Genomic DNA, 25108 nt, shown 5'->3' on the forward strand with positions numbered 1-25108 from the left:
TTTTCCCCATATGGTGCAGCCCTAATACTGATGCAGCAACACCAAACCTTAGGGTTTCCTAATGCTGTGTCCTGATGTCTAAATGCTGAGTGAATGATTTTTTGACTGTGATTGTCTTTACAGCGGATATTTGGAGAAGCTTCTGAGAAGAACCTCTACCTCTCCCAGCTCATCATCCTGGACACCCTGGATAAGTGCCTGGCTGGGGTGAGTCTTCCCTCTGAACACCCTGTCTTGACCTTTAGAAAACAAAACCATTAACAACAACAAAATAGATTTTTAGAAATGATCAGATCTGGTCTCTTCGAAGACCGATGATCCACGCCTTCATTTTACACTTCTACAATTTCATTTAGCAGACGCTTTTGTCCAAAGCAACGTACATCTGTGAGTTCGTACAACACAAGTAAGGATCTAGATAGGAGGGAACAAGGATGTAGATAGGAGGGAACAACGTGAGTAAAAACAGCTTCAAGTCCGATCGGACACAGGTGCCGACAGGCACGTCAACGTCATTGATGACAACGTCAATGTCATCATCATCATGAATATCCTAATCAACATCAACAACATCCTCAATATCCTCATCTTCAACATCATCAATAACATCAATGCTCCACGCCTTCATGGCAAGCCTCTGTGTTGGGAGTAGGTTGTTACCTCCTCTCCTTGCGAATTACTATGAAATCCAACTCAGAAAGGATTCAGTATCTCTGCTGCTGTGTTTGTGCTCGCCCAGACACAAACCTCTGTTAATGTACTTATCCGCCATCATTCACGCTCTCATCATCTCTGGGAGGTTCCTCGGTGAACCAGCAGGCCTGGATTACATTTGCAGGCGTTTAGTGGGAGCCTATCATCCGACGGGAGCTGCTCTCAGCTTCCTGTACGGTTTTGTCATCAGTGTTCACAGTCGGATGAAAGCCAAGGACCTTTCTGTAGTTTTGTTATAGAATAGAAATTTCAAGAACAAAAACATAAGGTCATGTTATAATATGATTCTGCACCAACATGTCTATATTGTCTATCAACTAATACAGAGTTGTTGTTGTTTTTTTAATACGCTTTGATTTAAAAAAAAAAAAAAAAAGAAGAAAATACAGATGCAGCTTCACAGTGCATACTTGGCTTACAATAAGCCTTCATTAAAATTAGTAAAGCAGTTGATATATTTTTAACAGCTGAAAGGATTGAAAATTAATGGGAGTTTATGTAGCAGATGATGATTGTGCTGCCCTCGGTACATGTGCTGTATATAACTTGACAGTCAGCTAAACCCCTTCCTAACATCAAGACTCTGAAGACAGTAGTCCCCTTATCCAGAGGTTTAATGATGTTGCAAGGAAAGGTGTAACTAAAATAAAACATACAAAAATCATATTCAACACTATGCTTGTTTTTAACACGTACAGAACACAGATATACACAATGTAAATATACCAACTCAACCTTTAATATGAATTAAATCCCTTTGTTTTTAATGTTACAATTCTCTTCTGAGAGCTGCTGAACACCTCTTCCTAACATACAGGGAGTGAGCGAACTCTGGCGAATGGAGCATGAAAAATTGTCTGGATATATGACGAGCAACGTCACTGACTATTACATGAAGAGAGTGATATTGATTAACTCTCAGTTACTGTCCGGGTCGATTTTGATCAATGAAAATAGGTTTGAGGTGGAGCAGGTGAACGAAACTTTGCATAAACAGAGCCAGTGCAGGCAGTTTTTCAAACCAGCGATACATGGCTGATGCACGGAGCAGGTTAGGACAGCTTCATATAGAGAAGCTGAAACAATCTGATGTCGGCTCGTTCCCATCGCGTCCAGTGAGGATGAGGTAGAAGGTGAAGTTTCAGTGTAGGAAGGGCTCTATGAAATCCGTTTTATTTTTTCCAATATTCTGTGTTTTCCGTTTTAATTTTTCCAAATTCTATATTTTAGTATTTAAAGGGTAACTTTTTACTCGTTTTTTTATTACCAATGTGTGAACAGGTTGTAACCGAACGTAAAAAATTAGACCTTTTGCAACTTTCTGGGTTTCCTCTCTCAGCCTGTAGACTGCTTTTAATGTAAAGAAGCCGGGCCTGTTTTCCCGGGAAAATCCAACGGATGTGACGTAATGCTCGCTCGCGCCTTAGCCGTAGCTAACATTCGGTTAGAAATGGAGTCAGCTAACGCCAACAAACGACCAGCCACCCCCCCACCACCACCATCACAACTCAGACTCCAACACAAACTCTACGGAAGCACAAAAAAAAAAAAGTTATATATAGTGAAGCTCGTCTGTGAAACAGGAATGTGACCGACGTCGGACCTTCGTTTGGTGAGCTAACATTACTGCCAAGCATGTGAAATATGAGGTGATATTGTGGATATAGCTGCTAATGTGTGTCGATATTGTGAGCACAAGCACGAGCAACAGGACGCTGACTTGACTTGTCGTTGACATAGCGGCCTCAGGTGTCCCTGTTAATAAACAATTTCTGATTCTAACAGAGAGTCCCTTTAAGCAAATTTTGTCATCAGAAAAATTGTCTAATCTAAGCAACATGATAGCGGGCTGCTGAGTGCCGTGTCTCAGCGCACACAGACTCCGCCTCCGCCCTCGATGACACGCAGCGATCAGACAATAGAGAGAGAGAAAAAAAAGAAAAGGAAACAAGCGCTACAGTAGATGACAACAAAACCGTATTTTTGTAGAATACAGCAGACTTGTAATGCACTGCAGAAGGATTCATGTTGTGTTTTTGTAGTGATTATGTACTGAGGTGGGTCACACAGATACTGGTATTGAAAAGATGCAGCTTTTTATATTGTAGACTGTTGTAGTCTAACTTTTGAAACACTTTCTAAATAAAAAGGGAGTTCAGTTCTCTTTTTAAAGAAGAATTGTAAATGACAGTTGTCAGGGCATAAAACCAATGATCTGTTGATCTCCATACTCTAACAATGTTTAAATCAAAACCTATTCTCATTTTGGTGACAAGCCGCTTCCCGCCTAATCCTCATGTACAAAAGAAAACAAACAAAGTGAAGGAAAAACTAACAGGGCATCTCTGTATTAATGTGAACACAGTGAACGGCGGAGGATCAAAAGTAAGTTTAGCTGACTTCACTGATGTTAAACATCAAAGCTGAGAGCGTCGGAGCTGCTCTGCGTCATGCTTCCTTCCATTGTGCTGCCCTCTGTTTCCATCACAGTTAGCTTGTAGTTGGGTCATTTTGAGACAAGATAAAAAGGGCAGCGATTCAACTAACAAAATTAAATTTTACTCGGTGGCTTCTGGACTGATGATTAGAATCATTGACCCTTGGGGGACAGCCTTAATGCTTACTTGCCTGAAAGAAGTGAGGGTTAAGATGACCTTGATTTAAAAGGGTACTGTTGACTTATAGCAGAAACACTGAATTTTATAACAACATTGACAAAGAAATTGTATTTAATATAGATTGGTAACATCTGGCTGACACCTGATCCACTCAGTAAGGTCAGTATTGTTATTTTAGGTGTTGTGATGTAGGATTTAGATGGACACCTGGCAGCCAGTGGTTTGGTATTCACTGCCATAGTGTGCGTGTCACATGGCTTCAGTGGGCCTTTCAGTAACAAAAAGTAATGTATTCCTTTGGGTGCTGACTCATAGCCCCCTCAGTTTCAACATGGGGGACCACATCAGTGAAACAGACTAAAAGGCCTTTTTCCTGACCGTCTTCCTGCTCTCTGTCCTACCTCCTCAGCAATCCAAGGACTGCTTGCGTCTGGATGAGACCATGCTGGTCAAACAGCTGCTGCCGGAGATCTGCCATTTCATCCATACGTACCGCGAGGGCCACCAGCACGCTGCTGAGCTCCGGGCCTCAGCTTCAGCCGTCCTCTTCTCTCTGAGCTGCAACAACTTCAACGCCGTCTTCAGCCGCATCTCCACCAGGTAGCTCACTTACCCAGTTTGTCACCAGGCCAAGCTGCTGGAACAGCATGTGGTCTTCTCAAGAATGACTAGAAGTAAAAAAACAACAAAAAAAACCTCTGAAATCTGTGATAATATCTGCCCGACCAATCTTGTCCACCTCTGATATGATTATATACAGTATGTGTTGTAAACCGGTGTTAAACTAGGATTAGTTTGTTTGAGGGGGCTCTGTTGTTTTGGTACAGGGGTTCGGGATCCTCTTTTTTCTAATAAACAGGCGCTATTTTTATGCTTTTTTTAATCTACTCTACACCTTATTAACATTCAAAGAACTTGCACCCCGACGCAAAGCAGAGGGGTCTCTCATCGCCCTGAATTGGATTTCTTTCACAACAATGAACTGCTAACTGTACATTGACCCACTTATTACACGGCTACTTACTGAAGAAATCAATATTTTGACACAAAAACGGTCCAACAGAGTCCGACATCAGAGCTGTGCCCATAGCAACGGTCTGCTATACATAGCAACGGTCTGTTATACATAGCAACGGTCTGTTATACATAGCAGCTGTCTGTTATACATAGCAACGGTCTGTTATACATAGCAACGGTCTGTCATACAGAAATTACAGAACGCCGTGATTGACCAATCAGAATCAAGTATTCAACACAGCCGTGTAATAAGCTATATTAAGCTATGTTAAGACGTATAACTGTATAGTATCTTTATTACTCAAAATATAAGGTGACTAAAAATGGCCACCATATTTTTGGTTTCGGCAACCAAAAGCTGATGCCTGGTTGCCAGTCTGACAAAAGTAGTGTTGAGCCCTGCATTAGTTGGGCTGCATTGAATTCATGTGAACTGAGTGAACGGGAATGAGGGAGATCACGTCCAAACAGAGAGCACGAACATCAGCATGTTTTCCTGTGAGGTGGCAGTGCTCACCTCAGAGCCACTGCGTTATACTTTGTGATATGATCGTCAGATATGAATTCTCTGTATAGTGTGTTTTGAAAGTTAAATATATCAACTTGGTCTCTGGGCAGTGATGAGGGGCATTTTTCACTATTGTTTGATATTTTATAGACCAACGATTAATCGATAATAAATATAATCTTGAGTTATAGTCCAGTTTGTTAATGACTAGACGTTATGGCTGTGTGATAATTCAATATTATTCTTTATGGACTTTTATTGGATCTTATCATGTTAGCTTTCTACACAGTTACCCAGATGTATGTAATCTTGAGCACGCTGTAATTTAGAAGAAAACAAACAACCAACATAACAAAATGAGCTATTTAAGTATGTAATGCTTAATAACAGAACACATTTCACATCATTTTGATATTTTACATGTGATGATTTTTTATACATTTCAGAAAATTACATTATAATATCATGATGATGGTTCCAGCCGTACTGGAAGTACATGTTGATGTTGAGCAGTGTGATGCTGGAAAAGAAGAAGTTGTGTGTTCATCAGAATAATTTTCAGTCCCAGATGAAGGAGTTAATTTCTTGGTTTCTCCTCAGGCTACAGGAGCTGACGGTGTGCTCCGAGGACAATGTGGATGTTCATGACATAGAGCTGATGCAGTACATCAATGTGGACTGCTCCAAGCTGAAGAGGCTGCTACAAGGTTAGCTTCTAATGTTCGTACAGGTTTACATCATCAGGATCAGAACTTCTTAAAGGAAGTTATACATTATAAGTTGTTACACATTTCAGATGTAACTTGTCTTATTTTGTGAGAGCTGGTCTTGGGTGTAGGCCGCTGAGAATTCTAAGAGATTGTAAGGATGCCAGGATTTGTTAGGGCTGGCTAAAGAAATGGTTCTTCTTCAAGGGATGTAAAGAATTCCTGATCTGTTACACGTGAAAGCCAGAAATGATGAAGACATTGAGATAGAGGTTGATCCAATGTTTGTGATGTATCTGTTAATTCTGTTTGTTTTCTTCCAGAAACTGTGTTGAAGTTTCGAGCTCTCAAGAAGCCTGCCCAGCTAGCAGTCATCAACAGTTTAGAGAAGGTACTTCTACCATCCTGTTTGTGTCCCAAACTAGAATACTTGACATTCAAATTGCTCTTACAAATCTTTGACTCACAATAAGTTCAGTGATTTATACGCCCTTGTAGGGGTCGACCGATATGTTTTTTTTTCAGGGCTAAAGTGTAGACGTGATACAAACGTGATACATTCTCTGATCATGAGCTTGACGGCCTCCAGCGGGTTCTTAGGTTGCCGCTAGGGATGTCACGATACCAGAAATCTAGTAGTTGATACCAATACCAGTGAATTTCCACGACTCTTGATACCAAATTCGATACCACGGTAAAAAAAAACAAGATCAGGCAGGCCGTTCCTCCCATCACACCCCTCCAGATTTCTCCATCGTTGCCCATGTGGGCGTTGAAGTCCCCCGGGGGAACTATAGAGTCCCTAGTCTGCACCCTTTCCAGGACGCCAGCCAGAGACTCCAAGAAGGCCGCGTACTCTGAGCTGATGTTTGTTGCATAAGCACAAACAACAGTCAGAGACTTCCTCCCAGCGACTCGTAGCCGCATAGCGGTGACCCTCTGGTTCTCTGTGAAGAACTCTAACACAGCGGCGCTCATCCGGGGGCTTGTGAGTATCCCCACACCCACCCGGGTCTGGCTCCAGGAGGGGGCCTCGGTCTCCCTTGTCCGGACGAGGTTGCTCCAGTCCGTTTTGTCCGTTTCATTGAGTTCTGTGAATCGCTCTTGGTCTGGCCCCTCCCCTAAGACCACTTTGCCTTGGGAGCTCCCAGGATCACTGGGGCACACAAACCCCTCCACCAAACTAAGGTGGAGATTCATTGGAGGGGGAAATAGCTGAAATGTCAACAATAACTGAGCAGTCGTTAACACGTGTTAGCAGATAAATGTTTGAGTGCTGTCAGTTGGCCCGTTTCTAAATGGATAGTTCAGCTGTGTACAGGTTCTTCTTATTCTTATGCTGCTCTCTCTCTACAGGCGTTTTGGAACTGGGTGGAGAATTACCCCGATGAGTTCACCATGCTTTACCAGCGACCACAGGCAGATATGGCAGGTATGATTAGATTCAAACCATTCAGTCTAACTTGGGTTGAATCTTTCCTCATCTCACATTATGCCATTGGTTTTGATTTTTAGAGTTTTTAGAAGACATTAAGGGTTGATATTGTGTTGTGAAATATAGGTAGTATAATCCAAAACACAGATTGTCAGCGGTACATGTTTCTCACTTGTTAACGTGAGTCTTTCTGTGTTCAGAAGCTGCAGAGAAGTTGTTTGACCTGGTGGACAACTTTGCAGAGAGCGCTAAGAGGAAGGCAGCTGTGTGGCCTCTGCAAATCATCCTCCTCATCCTCTGTCCAGAGATCACACATACCATCTCCAAAGACACCGTGGAAGACAGCAAGGCCAACAAGGTGGGAGGAAAGAACACACACACACACACACACACACACACACACACACACACACACACACACACACACACACACACACACACACACACACAGAGACCCACAGGGGAAGAGACTGACTCCAGCACTCACACACACACTTTCCTTTTCCTATTGTGTCTGCAGAAACTGTTTCTGGACAGTTTGCGGAAAGCTTTAGCAGGCCAGGGTGGCAGCAAGCAGCTGATGGAGAGCGCCGCCATCGCCTGTGTCAAACTGTGTAAAGCCTCCACCTACATCAACTGGGAGGATCACTCCACCATTTTCCTCCTGGTCCAGTCCATCGTCCTGGATCTCAAGGTCTGACCAGTTACTGAAAATGGATTTTTCTCTCTTCATGTTGTGTTTTGTTTTCAGTTTTCCTTCTTTGTATCCATTTTGGTAACAGCAGCTAGACAACTAAATCATTTGACATTGGAAAAAGTTGAATTTGCCACAACTACGATCCTTTAGTTGGTCAGATCAGTTATTTAAGCTTGAAAGGAAAAAAGACGCTGAAAACGCAGAAACTGAAAGAGGGATTTATACTAGGAGTGTAACGATACCATTATATAGTTTTTACAACGATACGATACATATCACTTTCCATGGTTCCAATATGATTCAAGGACGATATTTGTCTCATCTAGAGCGATACGATACGATACGATATGATACGATATGATACGATTCGATTCAATGACTTTAAATCCGTACAATAGCTATTTTTGGCAAAATTCAATCAGTGTGACTGTGAAATAAATATCTGATACTGGACAGTGCAGGTCAGGATTCCTCAAAGTTTTTCTTGTAAGGGAATCGAGGATAAATGAATTAAGGATATAAACAAGTAAACACAGCGATTAATGGCAAATAGTGCTAGAGTTACCTGGGCGTTCGGTGTTCCCATGGCGTCTCAGTAGGTGCGTGGAAAGAATGGTCGTATTGCTGTTGTATTTTATCTGGCCATTGCATATTCTGCAGCAACAGCTCGTCTGGCTCTTCCTCGCCATCAGTCTGCTTTGTTTTGTTGTCGTCTTTCTGAGATTGGTGACGTCATTCAATGTTCGATATATTTTACATAAAAAAATATGCATGGTAAATTCCAGTGTTCCAATTACACTGTAGCTTCTGGGAGAGCCATCTTTTTACTGCTCTCTCTGAGTGTATTGTGACGAGTCTGGAGTGTATCTCACCAGAAAATGTGTTTTTGACCGACCTGAGTGACCTGTGCCCCCCCCCCCCCCCCCTCCCCCCACATAGGCTCTGCTGTTCAACCCATCCAAACCCTTCTGGAGGGGGACAGGCAGCCAGAATGCTGACGTGGAGCTCATGATGGACTGCTTCGTGTCCTGTTTCCGCATCAATCCTCACAACAACCAGCACTTTAAGGTGGACTGAAAAGAAGTGACATTCATTTGTTGTTTGTAACGTTTCCCCTACAGGTACGTAATATCAGTAGCTCTAGCTGATTCTCACGAGTGTCTCCTCTTTGCCCTGAAGGTCTGTTTGGCCTCCTCCGCCCCCTCCACCTTTCACTTTGTCCTGGTCAACTCGTTGCACAGAATCATCACCAATGTAAGTGTTCAGAGCTTCTTCACCCGTTAGTGATGATGGAATAGTTTGATGTGTTACTTCACTTGCCTCGTCCTGTCTTGTCTACTTTCAGTCCCATCTGGACTGGTGGCCTAAGATCGATGCAGTGTACTGCTACTCTGGAGAGCTCCGCTTTATGTTCTCTGACACCCTCACCAGAGTGATCCAAGGTGCCGGCACCCACGCTCCACTACGCATGACGCCGGTGAGAGGACTTGTTACATTACTTTACTACATTCATACAACCAATCAAGAGTCGGAGTGAAGTCTGAGCCTGAGGGGTAATAAACTAATGAACTGGTTGAACTCCTAAATCTGAAAATGTGTATTATGGATAAAAAAAAAGCATCCTAGAATTACCAGACATTGAATCGTTTTCTTCTTTGTGAAAAAAAACAACAACCCGTATGAGTCATATTGAGAGATAATTAGAGTTTACTACAACTTGGGTTTATTTTGTCCATCATTTCTATCAGTTATGATAACATTATATTTACCAAAGTAATCGCTGAACAAGGAACACAGTGACATACCTACAAGGAAGTCCAACAACAAGCACGAGCAGTCAGACGACCACACTGGTTGGAAACAAAGCAGCAGTTTATTTAGATCATCTAAACCGGCTTATTTGGAGGTCAAACTGAAAGTGAACACACCTGAAATGTCACTAAAAATACCTCATTGCTCAGAACTCCGATGAGTACAATAACTCAAGAAGTCGGTGTGTAAACTGATGTAAAATGACGTATAGCTGGCATAAACATGGAGCTGAACGACTGACTCTAACTAAACGTGACGAAAGACTGAACTCTATCAATGGTGATGAGTAAACTGTATTTAACATGGATCGCTGACACCTGGCTGATGGCGGATCCTCTTAGGTCACTTAGGTTAGTATCGAGGCAAATACCAGCTCCAGTGCATCGCTAGTTCCCAGATATCTCAAGTGTCAATAGTGCTGAGAGGAATGATGACTAAACCTATGGAAATGAGACTCATGTTGTAATAAATCGGTATTGTTGTCCTTTAATTACTTGAGGTGTTTAGTAATGTAATCCCCCTATGACTGAAAATGATGTGTTTATCTGTACTGAAAGGATAAGGCTGGCTTTCTATGTTTGTCCCAACAAATCAAACCATGTGCAAACCCAAACCAACTATGTGTTAGTGCCTCTCTCAATACTACCCTGCCTTTCAGCTCAAAGCCCATTGGTTGCTCTTGAAGACGTGAATGTTTAAAAGCAGCTCACAAATATATAGTTCCTTTTTTTGTTTTTTTGTGAAAGGCTCAGTAATTTTCTTAAACAGCTGGTCACTATAGTTTTTATCAAATGTTGCTCAAACAGGAGGAAATAATGCGTTTGTTGGGGACTATTTTCAGTGGCGGATTAATCCTCACGGTGTTGTAGTGTGTATTTACGGCTGCAGGACGGTGTATGTGGGATTGAGTCTAAATAAACTCCAGTGTGTGTGTGTGTTCATGGTGATGAAGGAACATGTCAGCCAGTGACACAGTGAGGCTCACTGATGTGTGTTAATGGAGATCTATGGCTCAGAGGAAGAGGAGATCTCCGGCTGGGATACACACACACTACTTAGTTAGAGGATAATACATTCAGTGTTGGTTTGGCTCTGTACAGAGGATTTGTTGAAAATAAGAAAAATTTAGAATATTTCAGTGTAACATTTTCTTTATTTCACACATCTGAACATAACTGGATTCATTCAGAGTGTATGATTAACACCTTGAATGTGCTCCAAAGTCAACTCCTGGTCAACAAGTTCTCTTGATGTTCTAATGCAGTTTGTGCCTGAACCTAATGAGAGTCCTCCCTGTTGTCTGCTGCCCCCTTTCCCCCCCACAGAGTCTGACATTCAAAGGGAAGATGACCACCAGCCTTAAGTTCAAAGAGAAAGCCACAGAACTGGACACTCGAAGTTACAAGTGCCTCCTTCTCGCTCTGGTCAAACTCATCCACGCTGACCCCAAACTCATGTTGCATGTGAGTCCTGTCTGGATGACTCAGTGTCTCAGGAACAACTTTGATTTATTATTATTACTATTTTTTATCTCCACAGGACATAATGAGATCGGTCGAGTGTGTGTGTGTGTGTGTGCATCTCTGTGTCTGTCCACGGCTGATCTCACACACTGCTCCCTCAAACTGTGTAATATTTTGGGTGCTCATTTCTGGCTGCATGCTCATGGAGCTCTCGTGGTTGCAGCAACTCGCACTTTCTCAAAACACCTTTTATTGCCTGTTTGATACTAACATTGACTGACTGCTCACTCCTCACATCATCATACTACTCTGAACCGGCCCCCCTGTCGGTAGGGGCCATCGACTGATCCCACAGTGGGGGAATACAGGTTTGCTCCGTTTTATTGTTTTGGACAGTGTGTTTGGCTATCGGTTAACAGCTAACGGAACTACTCTCACCGCTGACTGCATCGCCGCCGCTGCTCTGTGGCCAGAGACACGGTTATTCCGTGTCTTTTTGTGGGCATCGACCTCACATTTACACGCATATTTTCCAAAAAAAAAGACTTGAAGCCTAATTAAATGCTTTTCCATTCACCTGTATTCCCATTTGTTTTAGATATTTTTAGATGATAATGTCATAGAATATGACGACAGACATTTGGATTAATTCCTCAATCAAAGATTTGCATGTTAATAAAATGTCTACTATCTGCTGGCCAGTCTAGTTGACCAGCAGAGAACCAGACTAACTGCTGAACCCAGCTGCTATTTCATAAAGAAGAGGTGGGGGCAGGCGGGGGTCGTGAAAACACGGTGGAGTGGAAGTGAGTCAGGAGCGGCAGGTGAGTTCAAATCAGAGCGGAGAGCCGTCGCAGGAGGAGTGGCAACAGCTGAGACAGCATATGTCAACATGTAATCTAAATGTATACATTAATAGAATAATAAGTTTAACCAACTAATATTTCTGTTGCCAACTAGCGATGGTAGCAACATTTAATCAACTAGTGGACTAATCAAGCACATCCCTAAATCATTCAGTCAAACATTCCAGCAGTGGTCGCTGCAGACACACCTGGTGGAGATCTGCACCTTTCTAGTTAGTTTAATTATGATGAGCTTCTACATTCACTACTTTGTCTTCCACGCTTTCCTGCACTCGTTGTTTTGTGTTCTTGATATTTCATGTCGGTGTTAATTCATCTCAACTGGAATGACAAACAACTTTTTTTTAACTTGAACGTGTTTTTGTGTGTTAGAACCCAGTGAAGCAAGCTCCAGAGATGCAAAGCAGCACAGCAGAGCTCATCACCGGCCTGGTGCAGCTAGTGCCTCTAACTAACACCACCCAGCTCTCACAAGAAGCCATGGAGGTCAGAGACCAAAGCCACTCCTTCACTGAAATTTTAAAAAGTTTTATAAAAATAACTTTTCTACCCACTGCAGCTTTAAGTCAGTGGACTTACAAGAGACATATAAAAAACAAATAGTAAAAATGTAAGTATAAGAGGTCGAGATAGCCTGACTTGTTCATCACTGCAGATGTTTCAAAGTAAAAGCCCAAGATGGCAGGAATTATGCTTTTAATGTGAAACATTTGTGCAGGAAGTTTTGAGTTGCATTCACTTTTTTCATTGAGCTTACCAGTGATGGAAAAATGTTGAAATGGGGGAAACTGGAAACATTTAAAAACCTAAAACAGTATTTGTGTTGTCAGCAGTCACATGACTCAGTTGTACTGATGATGACTTTATCAAGATGACAGGTAAACATGGAGGAAGTGTTGTTTGTATTCACAGGAAATGGTCAATTTAAACCGGAGTGGATCAGAAAACTGTGAGGCTTCTTCCCAAAATATGATTGAATATACGTGCATAACAGAGAATTAGAAATAACAGTCTGTCTGTAGTATAAATAAAAGCCTGGTTCACTCTGCAGTTGAGGAAAATAGCTGCGTACTTTATCTCTGTTTTTGAGATCTTACCTACACTAACCACAAGCTGTTGTTTTTGTGTCCTCCTCCTGGTTCTCCTTCTTCCTCTCCTGTCTTCTGTCCTGTCCGTGTCCAGGCTCTGTTAGTTCTGCACCAGCCAGAGACCATAGACCTGTGGAATCCCGATGCCCCCATAGAGACGTTTTGGGACATCAGGTACTCAATAGTCTTCTCATCAAATGCCTGACTCTCCTCCACAGTCATACCCATGATGGAGCCACAGTTGCCTGCTGTGAATCAACCACGATGTAGTTCGGGTGACACAGAAGCTTTGCAGCGTCTTCAGACCCCTTTGTATTTCTATATATTTTGTATTCATCACATTGAATTTAAGATACAATATGTGTTAAAATAAAAGTTATTGAGATTGAAACCAGGAAGCCAATTAGACTTGATCCCAGAAAGTGCATGAATATTAATCCCTCTACCCGTGCTGTGCTTATTTGTTATGAGTATTGAGCATTGTTCTCTACACATTGAAATGCTTCAAAAATAATTTGGATCAGTTTGACATTTTGTGGTAAGCATTACATAAATCTTTATGACCCTCGATGTTCTAACCTCATTGTTGCTTCTTTCTTCAGTTCTCAGGTGCTCTTCCTTATCTGCCGCAAACTGATTGGCCAGCAGCTGGTCAATGGGACAGAAGTTCTCAAATGGCTGAGGGAGATCCTCATCTGCAGAAACAAGTTTCTGCTCAAGAACAAGGTACAGTTCTGTTCCTCCTTACTGTACTTACAACAGGCTGCTTTGTTAGTTACAAAAAGTCAACCAAAAGACAGGTAATGACAGACATGCCAACAACTGAACAAATGATGCCCTCCTTCCTTTGGACCAATCGGTAACAACAGAATAGGTCTTTATTGTCAACCAGAGATTAAATTTGGTCTTCAGCTAACCAAAGAAAAAAGACAACATAAAAAGAAGACAAGCAGTTTGTAAAACAAAACCATAGAAAAGACCCTGTCCGTGAGAGAAGCAGTGTGTAAAATGTATGTTTGGTCCTTGATTGCTCCAGGAGTGTGCCACTATGGGCGGTGGTATACCCATCTGCCGGCAGGCGCAGACAAAGCTGGAGGTGAGTCTCTACATGTTCCTGTGGAGTCCGGACACCGAGGCGGTGCTGGTGGCCATGTCGTGTTTCCGCCACCTCTGTGAGGAGGCTGACATCCGCAGCGCTGCAGACGAGGTGCCCGTCCAGAACATCCTGCCCAACTACCCCACCTTCAGTGAACTGGCCTCCGTCAGCAACATGATGGGAACAGGTCAGTGCTGCTAGACCCACAAGCTGAGTTGATCAAGTGTCTCACCTTGTATACTACATCTTAGCTCAATGTTCAGCACTGCACCAAAAGGAGGCAGAGGAATAGCTAAACATGTGACACTGTGCTATGTCAACATAGCACAGTGTCACATGTTTGTCTCAACATAGCACAGAGAGACTTAAATTCTCTGCTCAGGTAGACATTACTCCTCTATATCTTGCTCCAATTCCCCAGATTATGGATGTTAGCTGATATAATGGATATTATGGAAGTAATATCCATTATACCATTATATCATTATATCTTATTGTTACATCTATGTCTAAATGGCTCCCACTTCCCACTTGTACCAATAAGCAGAAGTAATTCCTCCCTCTTGAACTTTGTACAAATTCTACAGGCGTTGCCAACTTGATGACTTAAACAGTTTTGTTATTGTTTCCACAGGCCGGTCCACCTTGCAGAAGAGGGTGATGGCCTTGTTAAGGAGGGTAGAGCACCCCACACCAGGAAACATTGAGGTAACATTCAGTTCAAATTCAAACCCATATGCTTCCCTATGTATACATGATGTCATGTTAGCAGTTTTTTCCTCACCTCTGTTTGTGTACTATTGTTAATGTCCAGTTTATTGTCTGTTGGTCCACCTTCAGGGTTGGGAGGACACATATGCTAAATGGGACCACGTCACCAAACAGATTCTCAACTTTCCTAAGAACAAGGCAGATGATGGCCAGGTAAGCATGTTACGCAGAAGGTACCATTTAGTGATGGAGTTCTGATCCAAATGTGATGCCTCAGATGACACTGGTTTGATTTACTGAAATGTTGATGTTTGCTCTGTGCTTAAAGACACACTGACAGACTGGCAAGGAAGTTAGCCAAGTCCCAGAGAAGCATTAGGGCAAGTGCAGATGACAAGAACCTCTGCCGTGATTTGCCTGTCTCAGACGAGTTTCTTTGATCTGAGTCTAAAACCCTTGTCGGCATGAAATCCGCACTTGTGCCTGTCACGACGGGTCCTCTAGTTGAAGCGGTTCAGAGAAGTGTCCTCACCACCTTCGCCTGTAGTTGGGGGACACACACAAACAGTATCCAATGAGAGCGCAGTGACAGTATCCAGTGAGAGTGTATGGACAGTACCCAATGAGGGTGCAGGGGAAACCAGAGGTGACGGGGGGGGAGAGAGGCAGCAGGGACACACACAGAATGATATTATTAATGTAATAAGAGTCATGGGGAATGGAAAGGAGATGGAGTGACTTAGTAAGATGCACCAAAGAACCACAAAACGTAGAAAAACCATCCCAATATATCAGTGCATATGTCTGAGCTATCAGAAGAGTTCAGTGTCACCCTGTATTGATATTACAGTTATCTGAATTTCAAGTTCAAAGCCACAGCTCCCTCTTATCTGAATGCTCTTACACCCATTTTAATGATTTATTCTCTAATTCTTTGTAAGAATCGTTTTTTAGTCTTATTTGTCATTAGTTTAGTCATTTTAGTTAACTCTGTTGCGCTCTGTAATTGATCATTCTGTATAATAATAACGTCTCGTGTAAATCCATTCTGTGCTCTTTTGTTTGAGACATTCACCACGTGTCTGTCCCACGGTCATCTGGTTTCCTTGTAATATTGTGGTACTGTAATCCAGTCTTCTGTAAACAGTACACCTGGTCTGAGATCAGTTGTGTAGTTTGCACCCTCACGTCAACATGACAACAATCTGGGACAAATAATGTCTTGTGGTTTGAGCAGCACAACAACTCTGAGTCCTGTCATCTGCATGTGACTGTAGTTTCACTCATTTCGGCCCATTACATAAAGCTGCTATCATTTCATCTATACGAGACTAACTTTCTATGTATGCTGTCGCGCAGACTGTGGAACTGAAGTGTGACTAGAGAGCATTCAGACATCATTAAATATGTAAATTAACAGGCAAGTTAAATCATTCAGAAGGAAAACAAAGGAGGAGTTCCTTAGGCAGACAGTGGGGGTCAGTGACTGGTCATTAGGAACACATGTGCGCACATTCACAGCTCATTCACGTTTCTGTCCGGCTGAGTATTAGTCGACTGAACGTGCTGCTGCTCTCCTCCATTCAGTGAAGGCAGGATGAGCGCACATTCACACAGGAACACCGTTGACTCTGCAGGGGACAGTAGCTGATATCTGGAGTTGTCTCTGAGACCCCAAATTTAGCAAGAAAATGACTAAGTTGGCAACAGTTAGGATACCTTTGATTGTGTTGTGTGTTTTCTTTTTGCATTTAGCTTCAGGTGGGATTACAGTGTGAACCTGTTGCATTGTGGGCATAGACAAACAGTGTAGAATAATACATGCACAGATGTAGACTCTTTGGTGTTGTGGTCCTGTTGTTCAGTGTCTCTGTGTCCCCCCCGCCCCCCCACAGCAGGAGTGGATCAACATGACCGGCTTCCTGTGTGCTCTGGGCGGTGTATGTCTCCAGCAGCGCAGCACCCCCGGCCCAGCCACCTACAGCCCACCTATGGGCCCCATGAGCGAGCGTAAACACTCCATGATCTCCATGGGCCCCTGCGACATGTCCAACCCCGTGGCCTCTGTCTCCTCCTGCTCCTCATCGGCATCCAACGAGACGCCCGTCGGCCGCTTCCTGGACCGGCTGCTGGCCCTGCTGGTGTGTGGCCACGACAGAGTCGGCCTCCACGTTCGCACAAACGTGAAAGACCTCCTGGGGCTGGAGCTCAGCCCCGCCCTCTACCCCATGCTCTTCAACAAGCTGAGGAACAGCATCGGCAAGTTCTTTGACACACAGGGACCGGTGAGTTGACCTATGGCAGTTCTTGTAATATCTAACAATACTTCAAACTCACAGTTTGTCTTGTACCAGATTAGTAAAAAAAATATTAACCTCATCCCAAATGTTTCTGTATTGGTTCAATGTTGGAGCAATAAAAGAGTGGTAATCCATGTATGAATTTGGTTTTCTAAAACTGATATGAATCTGTGGTTTCTTGGGCCGTATTTGCTGTGTGCCCCTCCGTATCATAATTTCCAAATCGACACATTGTCTTATTCTTTCCAAGGTCCGTTTTTTGTATTGGTTTAACTTATCAAAAAACCCAGTTATGTTTCTATCTGAAATGTACTCAGTGGTTCTCTTGTTTCCAGGTTCCGATCAATGACACTAACACTCAGTTTGTGGAGCAGACCATAGCCATCATGAAAAACCTGCTAGATAACCACACGGAAGGCAGCTCTGAACACCTGGGAATGGCCAGCATCGAGACCATGATGCTCAACCTGGTCAGGTCAGTACTCCCTGCCTTCAAGGTAGTATCTGGCTGGACCGCAGCAAAGCGGAGGCCAGCCCTATAAACGGGATGCCTGTCACTGAGTCAGTGAGTGAATGATGACGTTATACCACTAAGTGCGTCCGTTCACACCTGCCATTAGAATGTGCCTCCAGTGACCACTTGTGATCAGATCTCACTTCCCCGCTTTATATGCAAATAAACACGTAGTAATCACATGGCTAATACAGCAGACGTTGTGATGTAATACTACAGGAATATCAGTAGTAATATCCTACATATTCATGAATTCAGGTAGGTTTTACTGGCATCAAAATAAAAGGTTATTGTACCGGCGGTCCCCGGGGACACCGCTGCCTTTACCAGGCAACAGCGGCGTAGAGAGCTTCAGAGAGCTGGGGAGGAGAGAGAACAGATCTGTGCAGAGCAGCGGAACAAAAACACCGACACATCTCCGACAGTATGATAATAATGAACTTCCTGTGCCTAGTCTGATAGTCTGTAGATTATGTAGCCTATAGATGTAGATATTTTAATAAAATTGCGTTGCAGTGGAACATTTAATTGACTTTAACTTCTTTTAGCAATATACGTTCTTTGCCCCCACTAACTAAGACTACAACGCTAGCCATTATCCAACACCCACTGTCACCAACATTCGACATGTGATCTCTGAATGCTCTCCATTCCGTCATTGTGTATAAGCATATTTAAATATTGCTTTAGAAAGGCAGGCCCTGTTACAAATAATGTAAAAATGGTGTGAAGACACTTTTTTATAAAATGTGAACACTAGTGATGCTACAGCAGTGATTTAAAAAAGGGCAACATGACAGTTACATACTGATTTTTTGTACATCTAGCATTTGTCATACATTTGTGGAGTGGAGAATTGCTTTAAGCTCATAAAAACATAGAAGCAGCACAAGAACATGTAATTAACAGAACAAATATGGAAACCAAACACATCACAGTTTAAAACACTTCACTAGTGAAAAGTATAAATAAAACAATGCTGTGGAGCAACGGCTCAACTGTTGAATTTAAAATGCGGATCGCACTGTTTTTCGGTTGCCAAAGCTTGTGGAGAATTAGTTAACACAGTGAAAAATCAAATGTGCATCGTATTGTGACTTAAAGACAGAACGTAGTACTCTGAGGTGTACTGACCTGTGCTCCATCACTCAGGTATGTGCGCATCCTGGGCAACGCGGTCCATGCAATCCAGATCAAAACCAAGCTGTGCCAGCTGGTGGAGGTGATGATGGAGAGACGAGATGACCTCTCCTTCTGCCAGGAGATGAAGTTCAGGTCAGTGACAGCAGATGATTATTAGGTATACACGCATCACACTGGATCTTTACAGGTCAGTGACAAAGCCACCTTTATGACTCTATTTAAACACATTAAAGCTGAAGTAGGCGAGATTGGAGCAAATATGATTTTAAAAAAAAGTTATTTTTATAAAACGGTCGCTACATCGTGACAGTAGTACATGACATAGGTAACCTGAAAAAAGATTATGTGCCTCTTTGTCCTCCGGTGCTCCTAATGGCATCTGCAAGATTTCATAGACCGGAGGAAAACAAATAGGTTAATGCCTATTTCTCGCCTCAAATGTTTTCAGAATCATCTTGTAGTGTACGGTTTAGCTGTAAAATTAGAAAGTTTGTGACGCCGCCGCCATTGTGAAATCTGGTGAAAGAACGCCAAGTTCTGGTCACATGACTGGAGCACAGCCAATAGGAACGCTCTCTCAATGAAATGACCTGTGATTGGTCAAAGTCTCCCGTCACGGGCTAGATTTTCTAAAGCCTGAAAACGGAGCCATGAAGAGGAGCAGAAGTCTAGTTTTCTCTCAGAACACTTGAATTACAATATGCTGAAAGGTTATTATGGAATCTTTGCTCAATGATGCCAAAAATATACTGCCTACTGAAGCTTTAACTAAACAAATTATAAGGTGACAAAGTAATGGCAAATTTAAAACTTGGTTCGAGGTCTTATATTTCCCTCTACTTCACTCCCACTCTACTTCAGATAATAATTTATTTCCCCCTTGGTCAGTTTGGAAGGTTTCACCCATGCTGTTATTTTGTAGGAACAAGATGGTGGAGTACCTGACCGACTGGGTGATGGGAACCTCCAACCAAGCTGCTGATGACGACATCAAGTGTCTGACAAGGTGCAGCTCTGTTACATGTGTTACTAATGCATTCTAAGGACCAGAGAGAGCTCCCTCCTCACTATTGTCTCCATTGTGTGTATGTGTGATGTGCAGGGACCTGGACCAGGCCAGTATGGAGGCAGTAGTGTCTCTGTTAGCTGGTCTTCCCCTTCAGCCGGAGGAGGGAGACGGAGTAGAACTGATGGAGGCCAAATCTCAGCTCTTCCTCAAGTAAGAACACACCTGCACCCAACCTCCTCTGTGACATCTGATCTTACACGAATCTAAACAGAAGTTCACAATAATTTTAAAACATTTAAAGATGAAGCGCACCTTCAGTTTTTATCAGGTCACTTGAAACAGCATATTCAAATAAACTCCATGGAGGAGTGGGGGGGGGGGGGGGGGGGGGGGGGGGGGGCGGGGGGGGGGCGATGTGTTGTTGGGGTGGGTAAGACTATGTTCAGCCAGAAACAGCTCTCAGGATACTTTGACCATGGAGGGGTCATATGAGGTTGAGGGGCCCTCTCACTGGATGAATAGAAAAGTCCCTCAGTGTGTTCCCATGCACTACAGTAACCAGGTTAGTGTAATCATATACATGCAGCAGGCCGATAATCCGATTCCTCCCCTTTCATCCGTCGCTCAGCTGTTACATTGCCTGTCAGCAGTAATGTCTACCTGAGTCTATGATATCAGCATTAATATATCATCATCAGCTATTGTCTATGTAAAGATATAGAGGAGAAATGTCTACCTGATGATGGACACGGGACACAATGGGATGCAGAATGTGTTTTAGGACGTTTTCGTATTAGGTACGATTGATTTGTACCGCGCCAGAGTAAGATTCTCCCCCTCTCCACTCCCCCGCTGCTCAGCTTTTACAATCAAGTTGATCCGCACCCGAGTACACTTGCGTCATCATCCATGTGTATTTGTTTATGTTGAGATCAGCTGTTCTAGTGGCGGAGCGTCATAAAACACTTCATTCAAACTTGACAGAAACAAAATAAAACTCACCCAAACCGTCGTTGTTAGTCTTTCCAACACTCGTCGACTCTGGGAAGGAACCTCTCGCCTGCCTTCCTGCTTTATCACCCACGGCTGTGCAGTTCAGAGGATGAGATCGGCGCATGCTGCGCGCATATACAGACTTTGGAGGGAGACCGGCAGCGTTGAAAAAAAGCCTGCCCTTTCAAAACTACTCGCTGTCTGATAACATTACTCGCGTTAACCAGTAGTCCACTTCCGTGTTTTGGAACAGTTGTGTTTCACACCTTGGTACGAACCGTACCCAAGGTGATACCTGTACAGCCTCAGGTGGCCATTTGAGGAACTGTAGTTTTCGGCACTTCTGCGTTGGCTTCATTTCTCATCAGGTTGCTGCTTGGTCCAATAGTCATGACCATCTGAGAACACATTTGAACAAGACAAACTCCAACATGCAGTGTTTGTGTACAGTATTGACAAGTACAGTTGGATGAGTGAAATATGTCAATGACAAATATGAAGCATCATGAAAGTGTGTAAAATCAAAGCTTTTGAGTATATTCAGAAAAAGGACAAATTGCGTCTCTGAATCGGCGGTAAAGTACCTAAATGGACAAGCCTTTTCTAATGAATTAGCTGTTGTTGTTTGTGGTGGTGTGCAGGTACTTCACCCTGTTCATGAACCTGCTGAATGACTGCAGCGAGGTGGAGGATGAGGGCCAGGCAGTGGGGGGGCGAAAGAGAGGAATGTCCCGCCGCCTGGCCTCTCTCCGCCACTGCACCGTCCTGGCCATGTCCAACCTGCTCAACGCTAACGTCGACAGCGGCCTCATGCACTCCATCGGTAAGTCAGCCACAATATTACCGGTCGCAGCATTTGAAAGATTTCTACATAGAAGAAGTTACCAACAGAACGTTCTTCCTCCCCCAGGTCTGGGCTACCACAAGGACCTGCAGACTCGAGCCACCTTCATGGAAGTGCTGACCAAGATCCTGCAGCAGGGAACAGAGTTCGACACGCTGGCGGAGACGGTTCTGGCTGACCGCTTTGAGAGGCTAGTGGAGCTGGTCACCATGATGGGAGACCAGGGAGAGCTGCCCATTGCTATGGCACTGGCTAATGTGGTTCCTGGGTCCCAGTGGGTGTGTACCTCTTCTTGATTTAGGATTGGTTTCAAACATTATGTCGACAGTGGGCATAAAACTTAGATGCCTGCACTCAACATATAGTATGTGCTCAGATGTGTGGAAAGTATATTAATATGTTGCATTAACATACAGACATAAAACCTGTTTCCAGCAGTGATGTGTATGTGTACGTGTGTTTGTTGTGTTTCCAGGATGAGCTAGCCCGAGTCCTGGTGACGCTGTTTGACTCCCGCCACCTCCTCTACCAGCTGCTGTGGAACATGTTCTCTAAAGAGGTGGAGCTGGCTGACTCCATGCAGACTCTCTTCAGAGGAAACAGCCTGGCCAGCAAAATAATGACCTTCTGTTTCAAGGTAGAGAACACAGAACCACCTCTAATTAGAAATACCTGTCAGACCCCAAACATCTGCCTGATAGAACATGTTGTATGGATATTATTAACTGTATTTGATCTTGTTTTGTGTCAGGTATATGGGGCAGCGTACCTGCAGAAGCTACTGGAGCCTTTATTAAGAGGGGTCATCACCACCCCTGATCACATCAGCTTTGAGGTGGACCCCACCAGGTACGTACCAACATTTAAGATTCATGTTATCAGACAGTTCATTCACAAATAGATAATCCAAACAAAAACACATTTTAAACTATTAATATACTATATCTAAACTCTCTCTCTCTCTTTTATTTCTTCTATTATTATAAACGGTTAAAATTTGAATTATGCTTATTTGAAAATAAGACACATTGCAAGACATTCAACCTTCACTGAGGGCTGCACAATTAGTTATATTAAAATTGAGATCTTGATTCTTTATTTCGAGCAGTTTCAGTGATAAATAGCTTTGATCCAGAACTCTTTAGAGGACCCATTCATTAAAGGCCCAGTGTGTAGGATCTGGTGGTATCTAGCGGCGAGGTGAGGAGATTGCAACCAACTGAAGCCTCTCCCGTGCGTCAAGCGTGTTGGAGAGCTACGGTGGCCAACGTAGAAACATCAATGGCCATCTCTAGAGCCATCTGGAGCCAAGCCAGTGCTCAGAGTGCACGTGTACGTGGGAAATGAGTGGTGAAGCAAGAGAGAGAGAGCGACGGAGCGAGTAACGTTATCGACTCTGCCCCAAGCAGAAGTTTGGTTTGTCTGTTCTGGGCTACACTAGAAACGTGGCGGTGCAACATGGTGGGCTCCTTGGAGAGGACCCGCTCCCTATGTAGATATAAACGTCTCATTCTAAGCTAACAAAAACAAAACGACTCTTATCAGGTGATTACACACTAAAGAAAACATACTTATTGGTATTATTTTCCATTTCTGTAGATGGATCCCCCTAATTGTGACACACTGGACCTTTAAACAAACCAGCCTAGTATTAGCTGCAGATAATGAGGTGCCAGTTTGATGCATCAGTCTTAGAAATCTGAAAAAGTGCAGTACATGGATGTTCATAAGTGTTCAAGCTTGATCTCAACACCCAAAGTAAGATAAAGGTTTCTAACCGGGTCAGGAGTGACCAGCAGATGGCAGCACAGAGGTAGGCGGAGGACACACTCTGCACAACAGACTCTCTCTTTCTCTATCTCTCTCTACATTCAGTGCCATAAACATCTATGAACAGGTTATACATGTTCTAGTTTATATAACAGGTTAGATATTGTATGTTCTCTCTGACACCACCACCAAAGAGACCAGCTCCACCAGCTCCAGGACAGAGCCAGGTCTTGTTCATTCTGTTGGTGTTGACTGTCCTCACCCTGCTGCTCCTACAGACCTCAGCATGGACCGGGCCTCGGTTCTGGCCCTTCTCACGCACAGCCTCGGTGTTCTTGGCCCGGTCCGGCTTATTGTCCAGGTGTACTCCCTAGTACTTGTAGTCCTGCACAGTCTCCATCCGCCCCTTGGATGGAAATAGGTGTATGGGGTGGATTTCAGTAGGTGGAAAACACCCCATACACCTATTTCCACCAATTAATTTGTCTTGCGAGTGTTAAGCTGCAGGTGGTTCAGGAGCAGTGTTGCCAACTCGGTCTGAATAAGTTGGTAAATTATAAATAAATTATAAATCTAGTGAGAAGGTGACCATCAGTGAAAAATGTGAGAAATACAGTATATTGAAATATATGATATAGTAATTCATTCCAGTGCTGCTGCTCAGAGTAATCGGAGCCAGCAGCGCGGGATCTCTCCCCATCCTCGCCGCTTTCTCTGGATTTGAACTTTTTGAAGTGCGAGAAAGTGGTGCACTATAGTATAATAAGGACCATAGCTCTCGTGCCATTCAAATGTGTTGTTGAGGATTTTTTCTATTGTATGTAATTCGGCGAAGTTGTTTCCATTTCTGTCAGAGTATAATAAAGAATATAACATTCATTTATTTTTATAGCGCTGTTTACATAATTGCATCGTCACAGCACTGAAGGATCCCACCGGGACTGTGATCAAAGTTCCTTTTAGACTCTTTCTACAAAGATTTTAATTCCAAATTGTTATTGACTCATAAGTGACAGTTTTATAAGACTCAGTAAATTGTATTCATCCTGGCCCGGATGTCTGTGGAACATGAAGCCTGAGAATTGAAAGAGGAGCTCTGTGTTTGTGTCGTCAGGCTGGAACAAGGTGAGAACCTGGAGGAGAACCAGAGGAACCTGCTGCAGATCACTGAGCGCTTCTTCCAGGCCATCATCGGTTCATCCAACGAGTTCCCCCCACAGCTCCGCAGTGTTTGCCACTGTCTTTACCAGGTAGACCCCCCTCCCACTCCCCCTATCTCTCTCTCTCTCACTCCACCATGGCCCCCAGCTGCTCACCAGCCTCTCTGCCCTTACCTCACTTACACATTTCAAGCTCCTGCCTTCCCGCTCAATGCACACCTGTACATACCTTTCAACTCGATACGTCCTGCTGGACCAAAACATCAAGACCTTTCTGTTCGATCATTCTCATATATCCCAAAAGTTCCACATGCTCAATGCTCCTCAAGACTTTAGCTACATACAGTAAGGGCAGAAACCCCCTGAAACACCATGGGACACTAAACTGATTGTAAAACAGTCCTTGCTTTCCTAGATTTTGCCACCACAACAGTTTACTGTCCTCACTGCGTTGCTTTCCAGTAAAAACTGATAGAATGTACTGTAATCTCTGGCAGCAGGACTACTACTCAGATAGGGCTGCAGCTAACAATGATTTTCATTATCCATTAAGCTGACGAGTATCATTTCGAGGAATGCCCGGTTCAGACTACACAATATCAGCCCGATTATAGCCCGACAGGGCCGTCGTACGGTGTCGACT

General features: G+C 43.5%; 1 protein-coding gene across 3 annotated transcripts in view; it reads left to right on the forward strand.

Moving 5' to 3' along the window:
• The window catches only part of nf1a (neurofibromin 1a), an 80560-nt gene that overhangs the window by 11422 nt on the left and 44030 nt on the right, over window positions 1-25108 (forward strand). For 2 of the 3 annotated variants that reach the window (XM_074639962.1, XM_074639964.1), the window contains exons 3-29: window positions 124-207; window positions 3742-3932; window positions 5458-5564; window positions 5888-5955; window positions 6921-6996; window positions 7200-7357; window positions 7520-7693; window positions 8636-8764; window positions 8876-8950; window positions 9042-9173; window positions 10834-10971; window positions 12210-12323; window positions 13020-13099; window positions 13528-13651; window positions 13962-14208; window positions 14656-14729; window positions 14862-14945; window positions 16628-17017; window positions 17368-17507; window positions 18699-18821; window positions 19612-19695; window positions 19792-19908; window positions 21333-21514; window positions 21602-21813; window positions 22011-22172; window positions 22287-22384; window positions 24420-24555. In XM_074639962.1, the coding sequence (XP_074496063.1) occupies window positions 124-207; window positions 3742-3932; window positions 5458-5564; window positions 5888-5955; window positions 6921-6996; window positions 7200-7357; window positions 7520-7693; window positions 8636-8764; window positions 8876-8950; window positions 9042-9173; window positions 10834-10971; window positions 12210-12323; window positions 13020-13099; window positions 13528-13651; window positions 13962-14208; window positions 14656-14729; window positions 14862-14945; window positions 16628-17017; window positions 17368-17507; window positions 18699-18821; window positions 19612-19695; window positions 19792-19908; window positions 21333-21514; window positions 21602-21813; window positions 22011-22172; window positions 22287-22384; window positions 24420-24555 (3699 nt within the window). The remainder of the gene's footprint in view (window positions 1-123; window positions 208-3741; window positions 3933-5457; window positions 5565-5887; window positions 5956-6920; window positions 6997-7199; window positions 7358-7519; window positions 7694-8635; window positions 8765-8875; window positions 8951-9041; window positions 9174-10833; window positions 10972-12209; window positions 12324-13019; window positions 13100-13527; window positions 13652-13961; window positions 14209-14655; window positions 14730-14861; window positions 14946-16627; window positions 17018-17367; window positions 17508-18698; window positions 18822-19611; window positions 19696-19791; window positions 19909-21332; window positions 21515-21601; window positions 21814-22010; window positions 22173-22286; window positions 22385-24419; window positions 24556-25108) is intronic. The other variant, XM_074639963.1, reaches the window with a different exon arrangement.

This window comes from Sebastes fasciatus, chromosome 7 (assembly GCF_043250625.1).
Source record: "Sebastes fasciatus isolate fSebFas1 chromosome 7, fSebFas1.pri, whole genome shotgun sequence".
Taxonomy (NCBI): Eukaryota; Metazoa; Chordata; class Actinopteri; order Perciformes; family Sebastidae; genus Sebastes; species Sebastes fasciatus.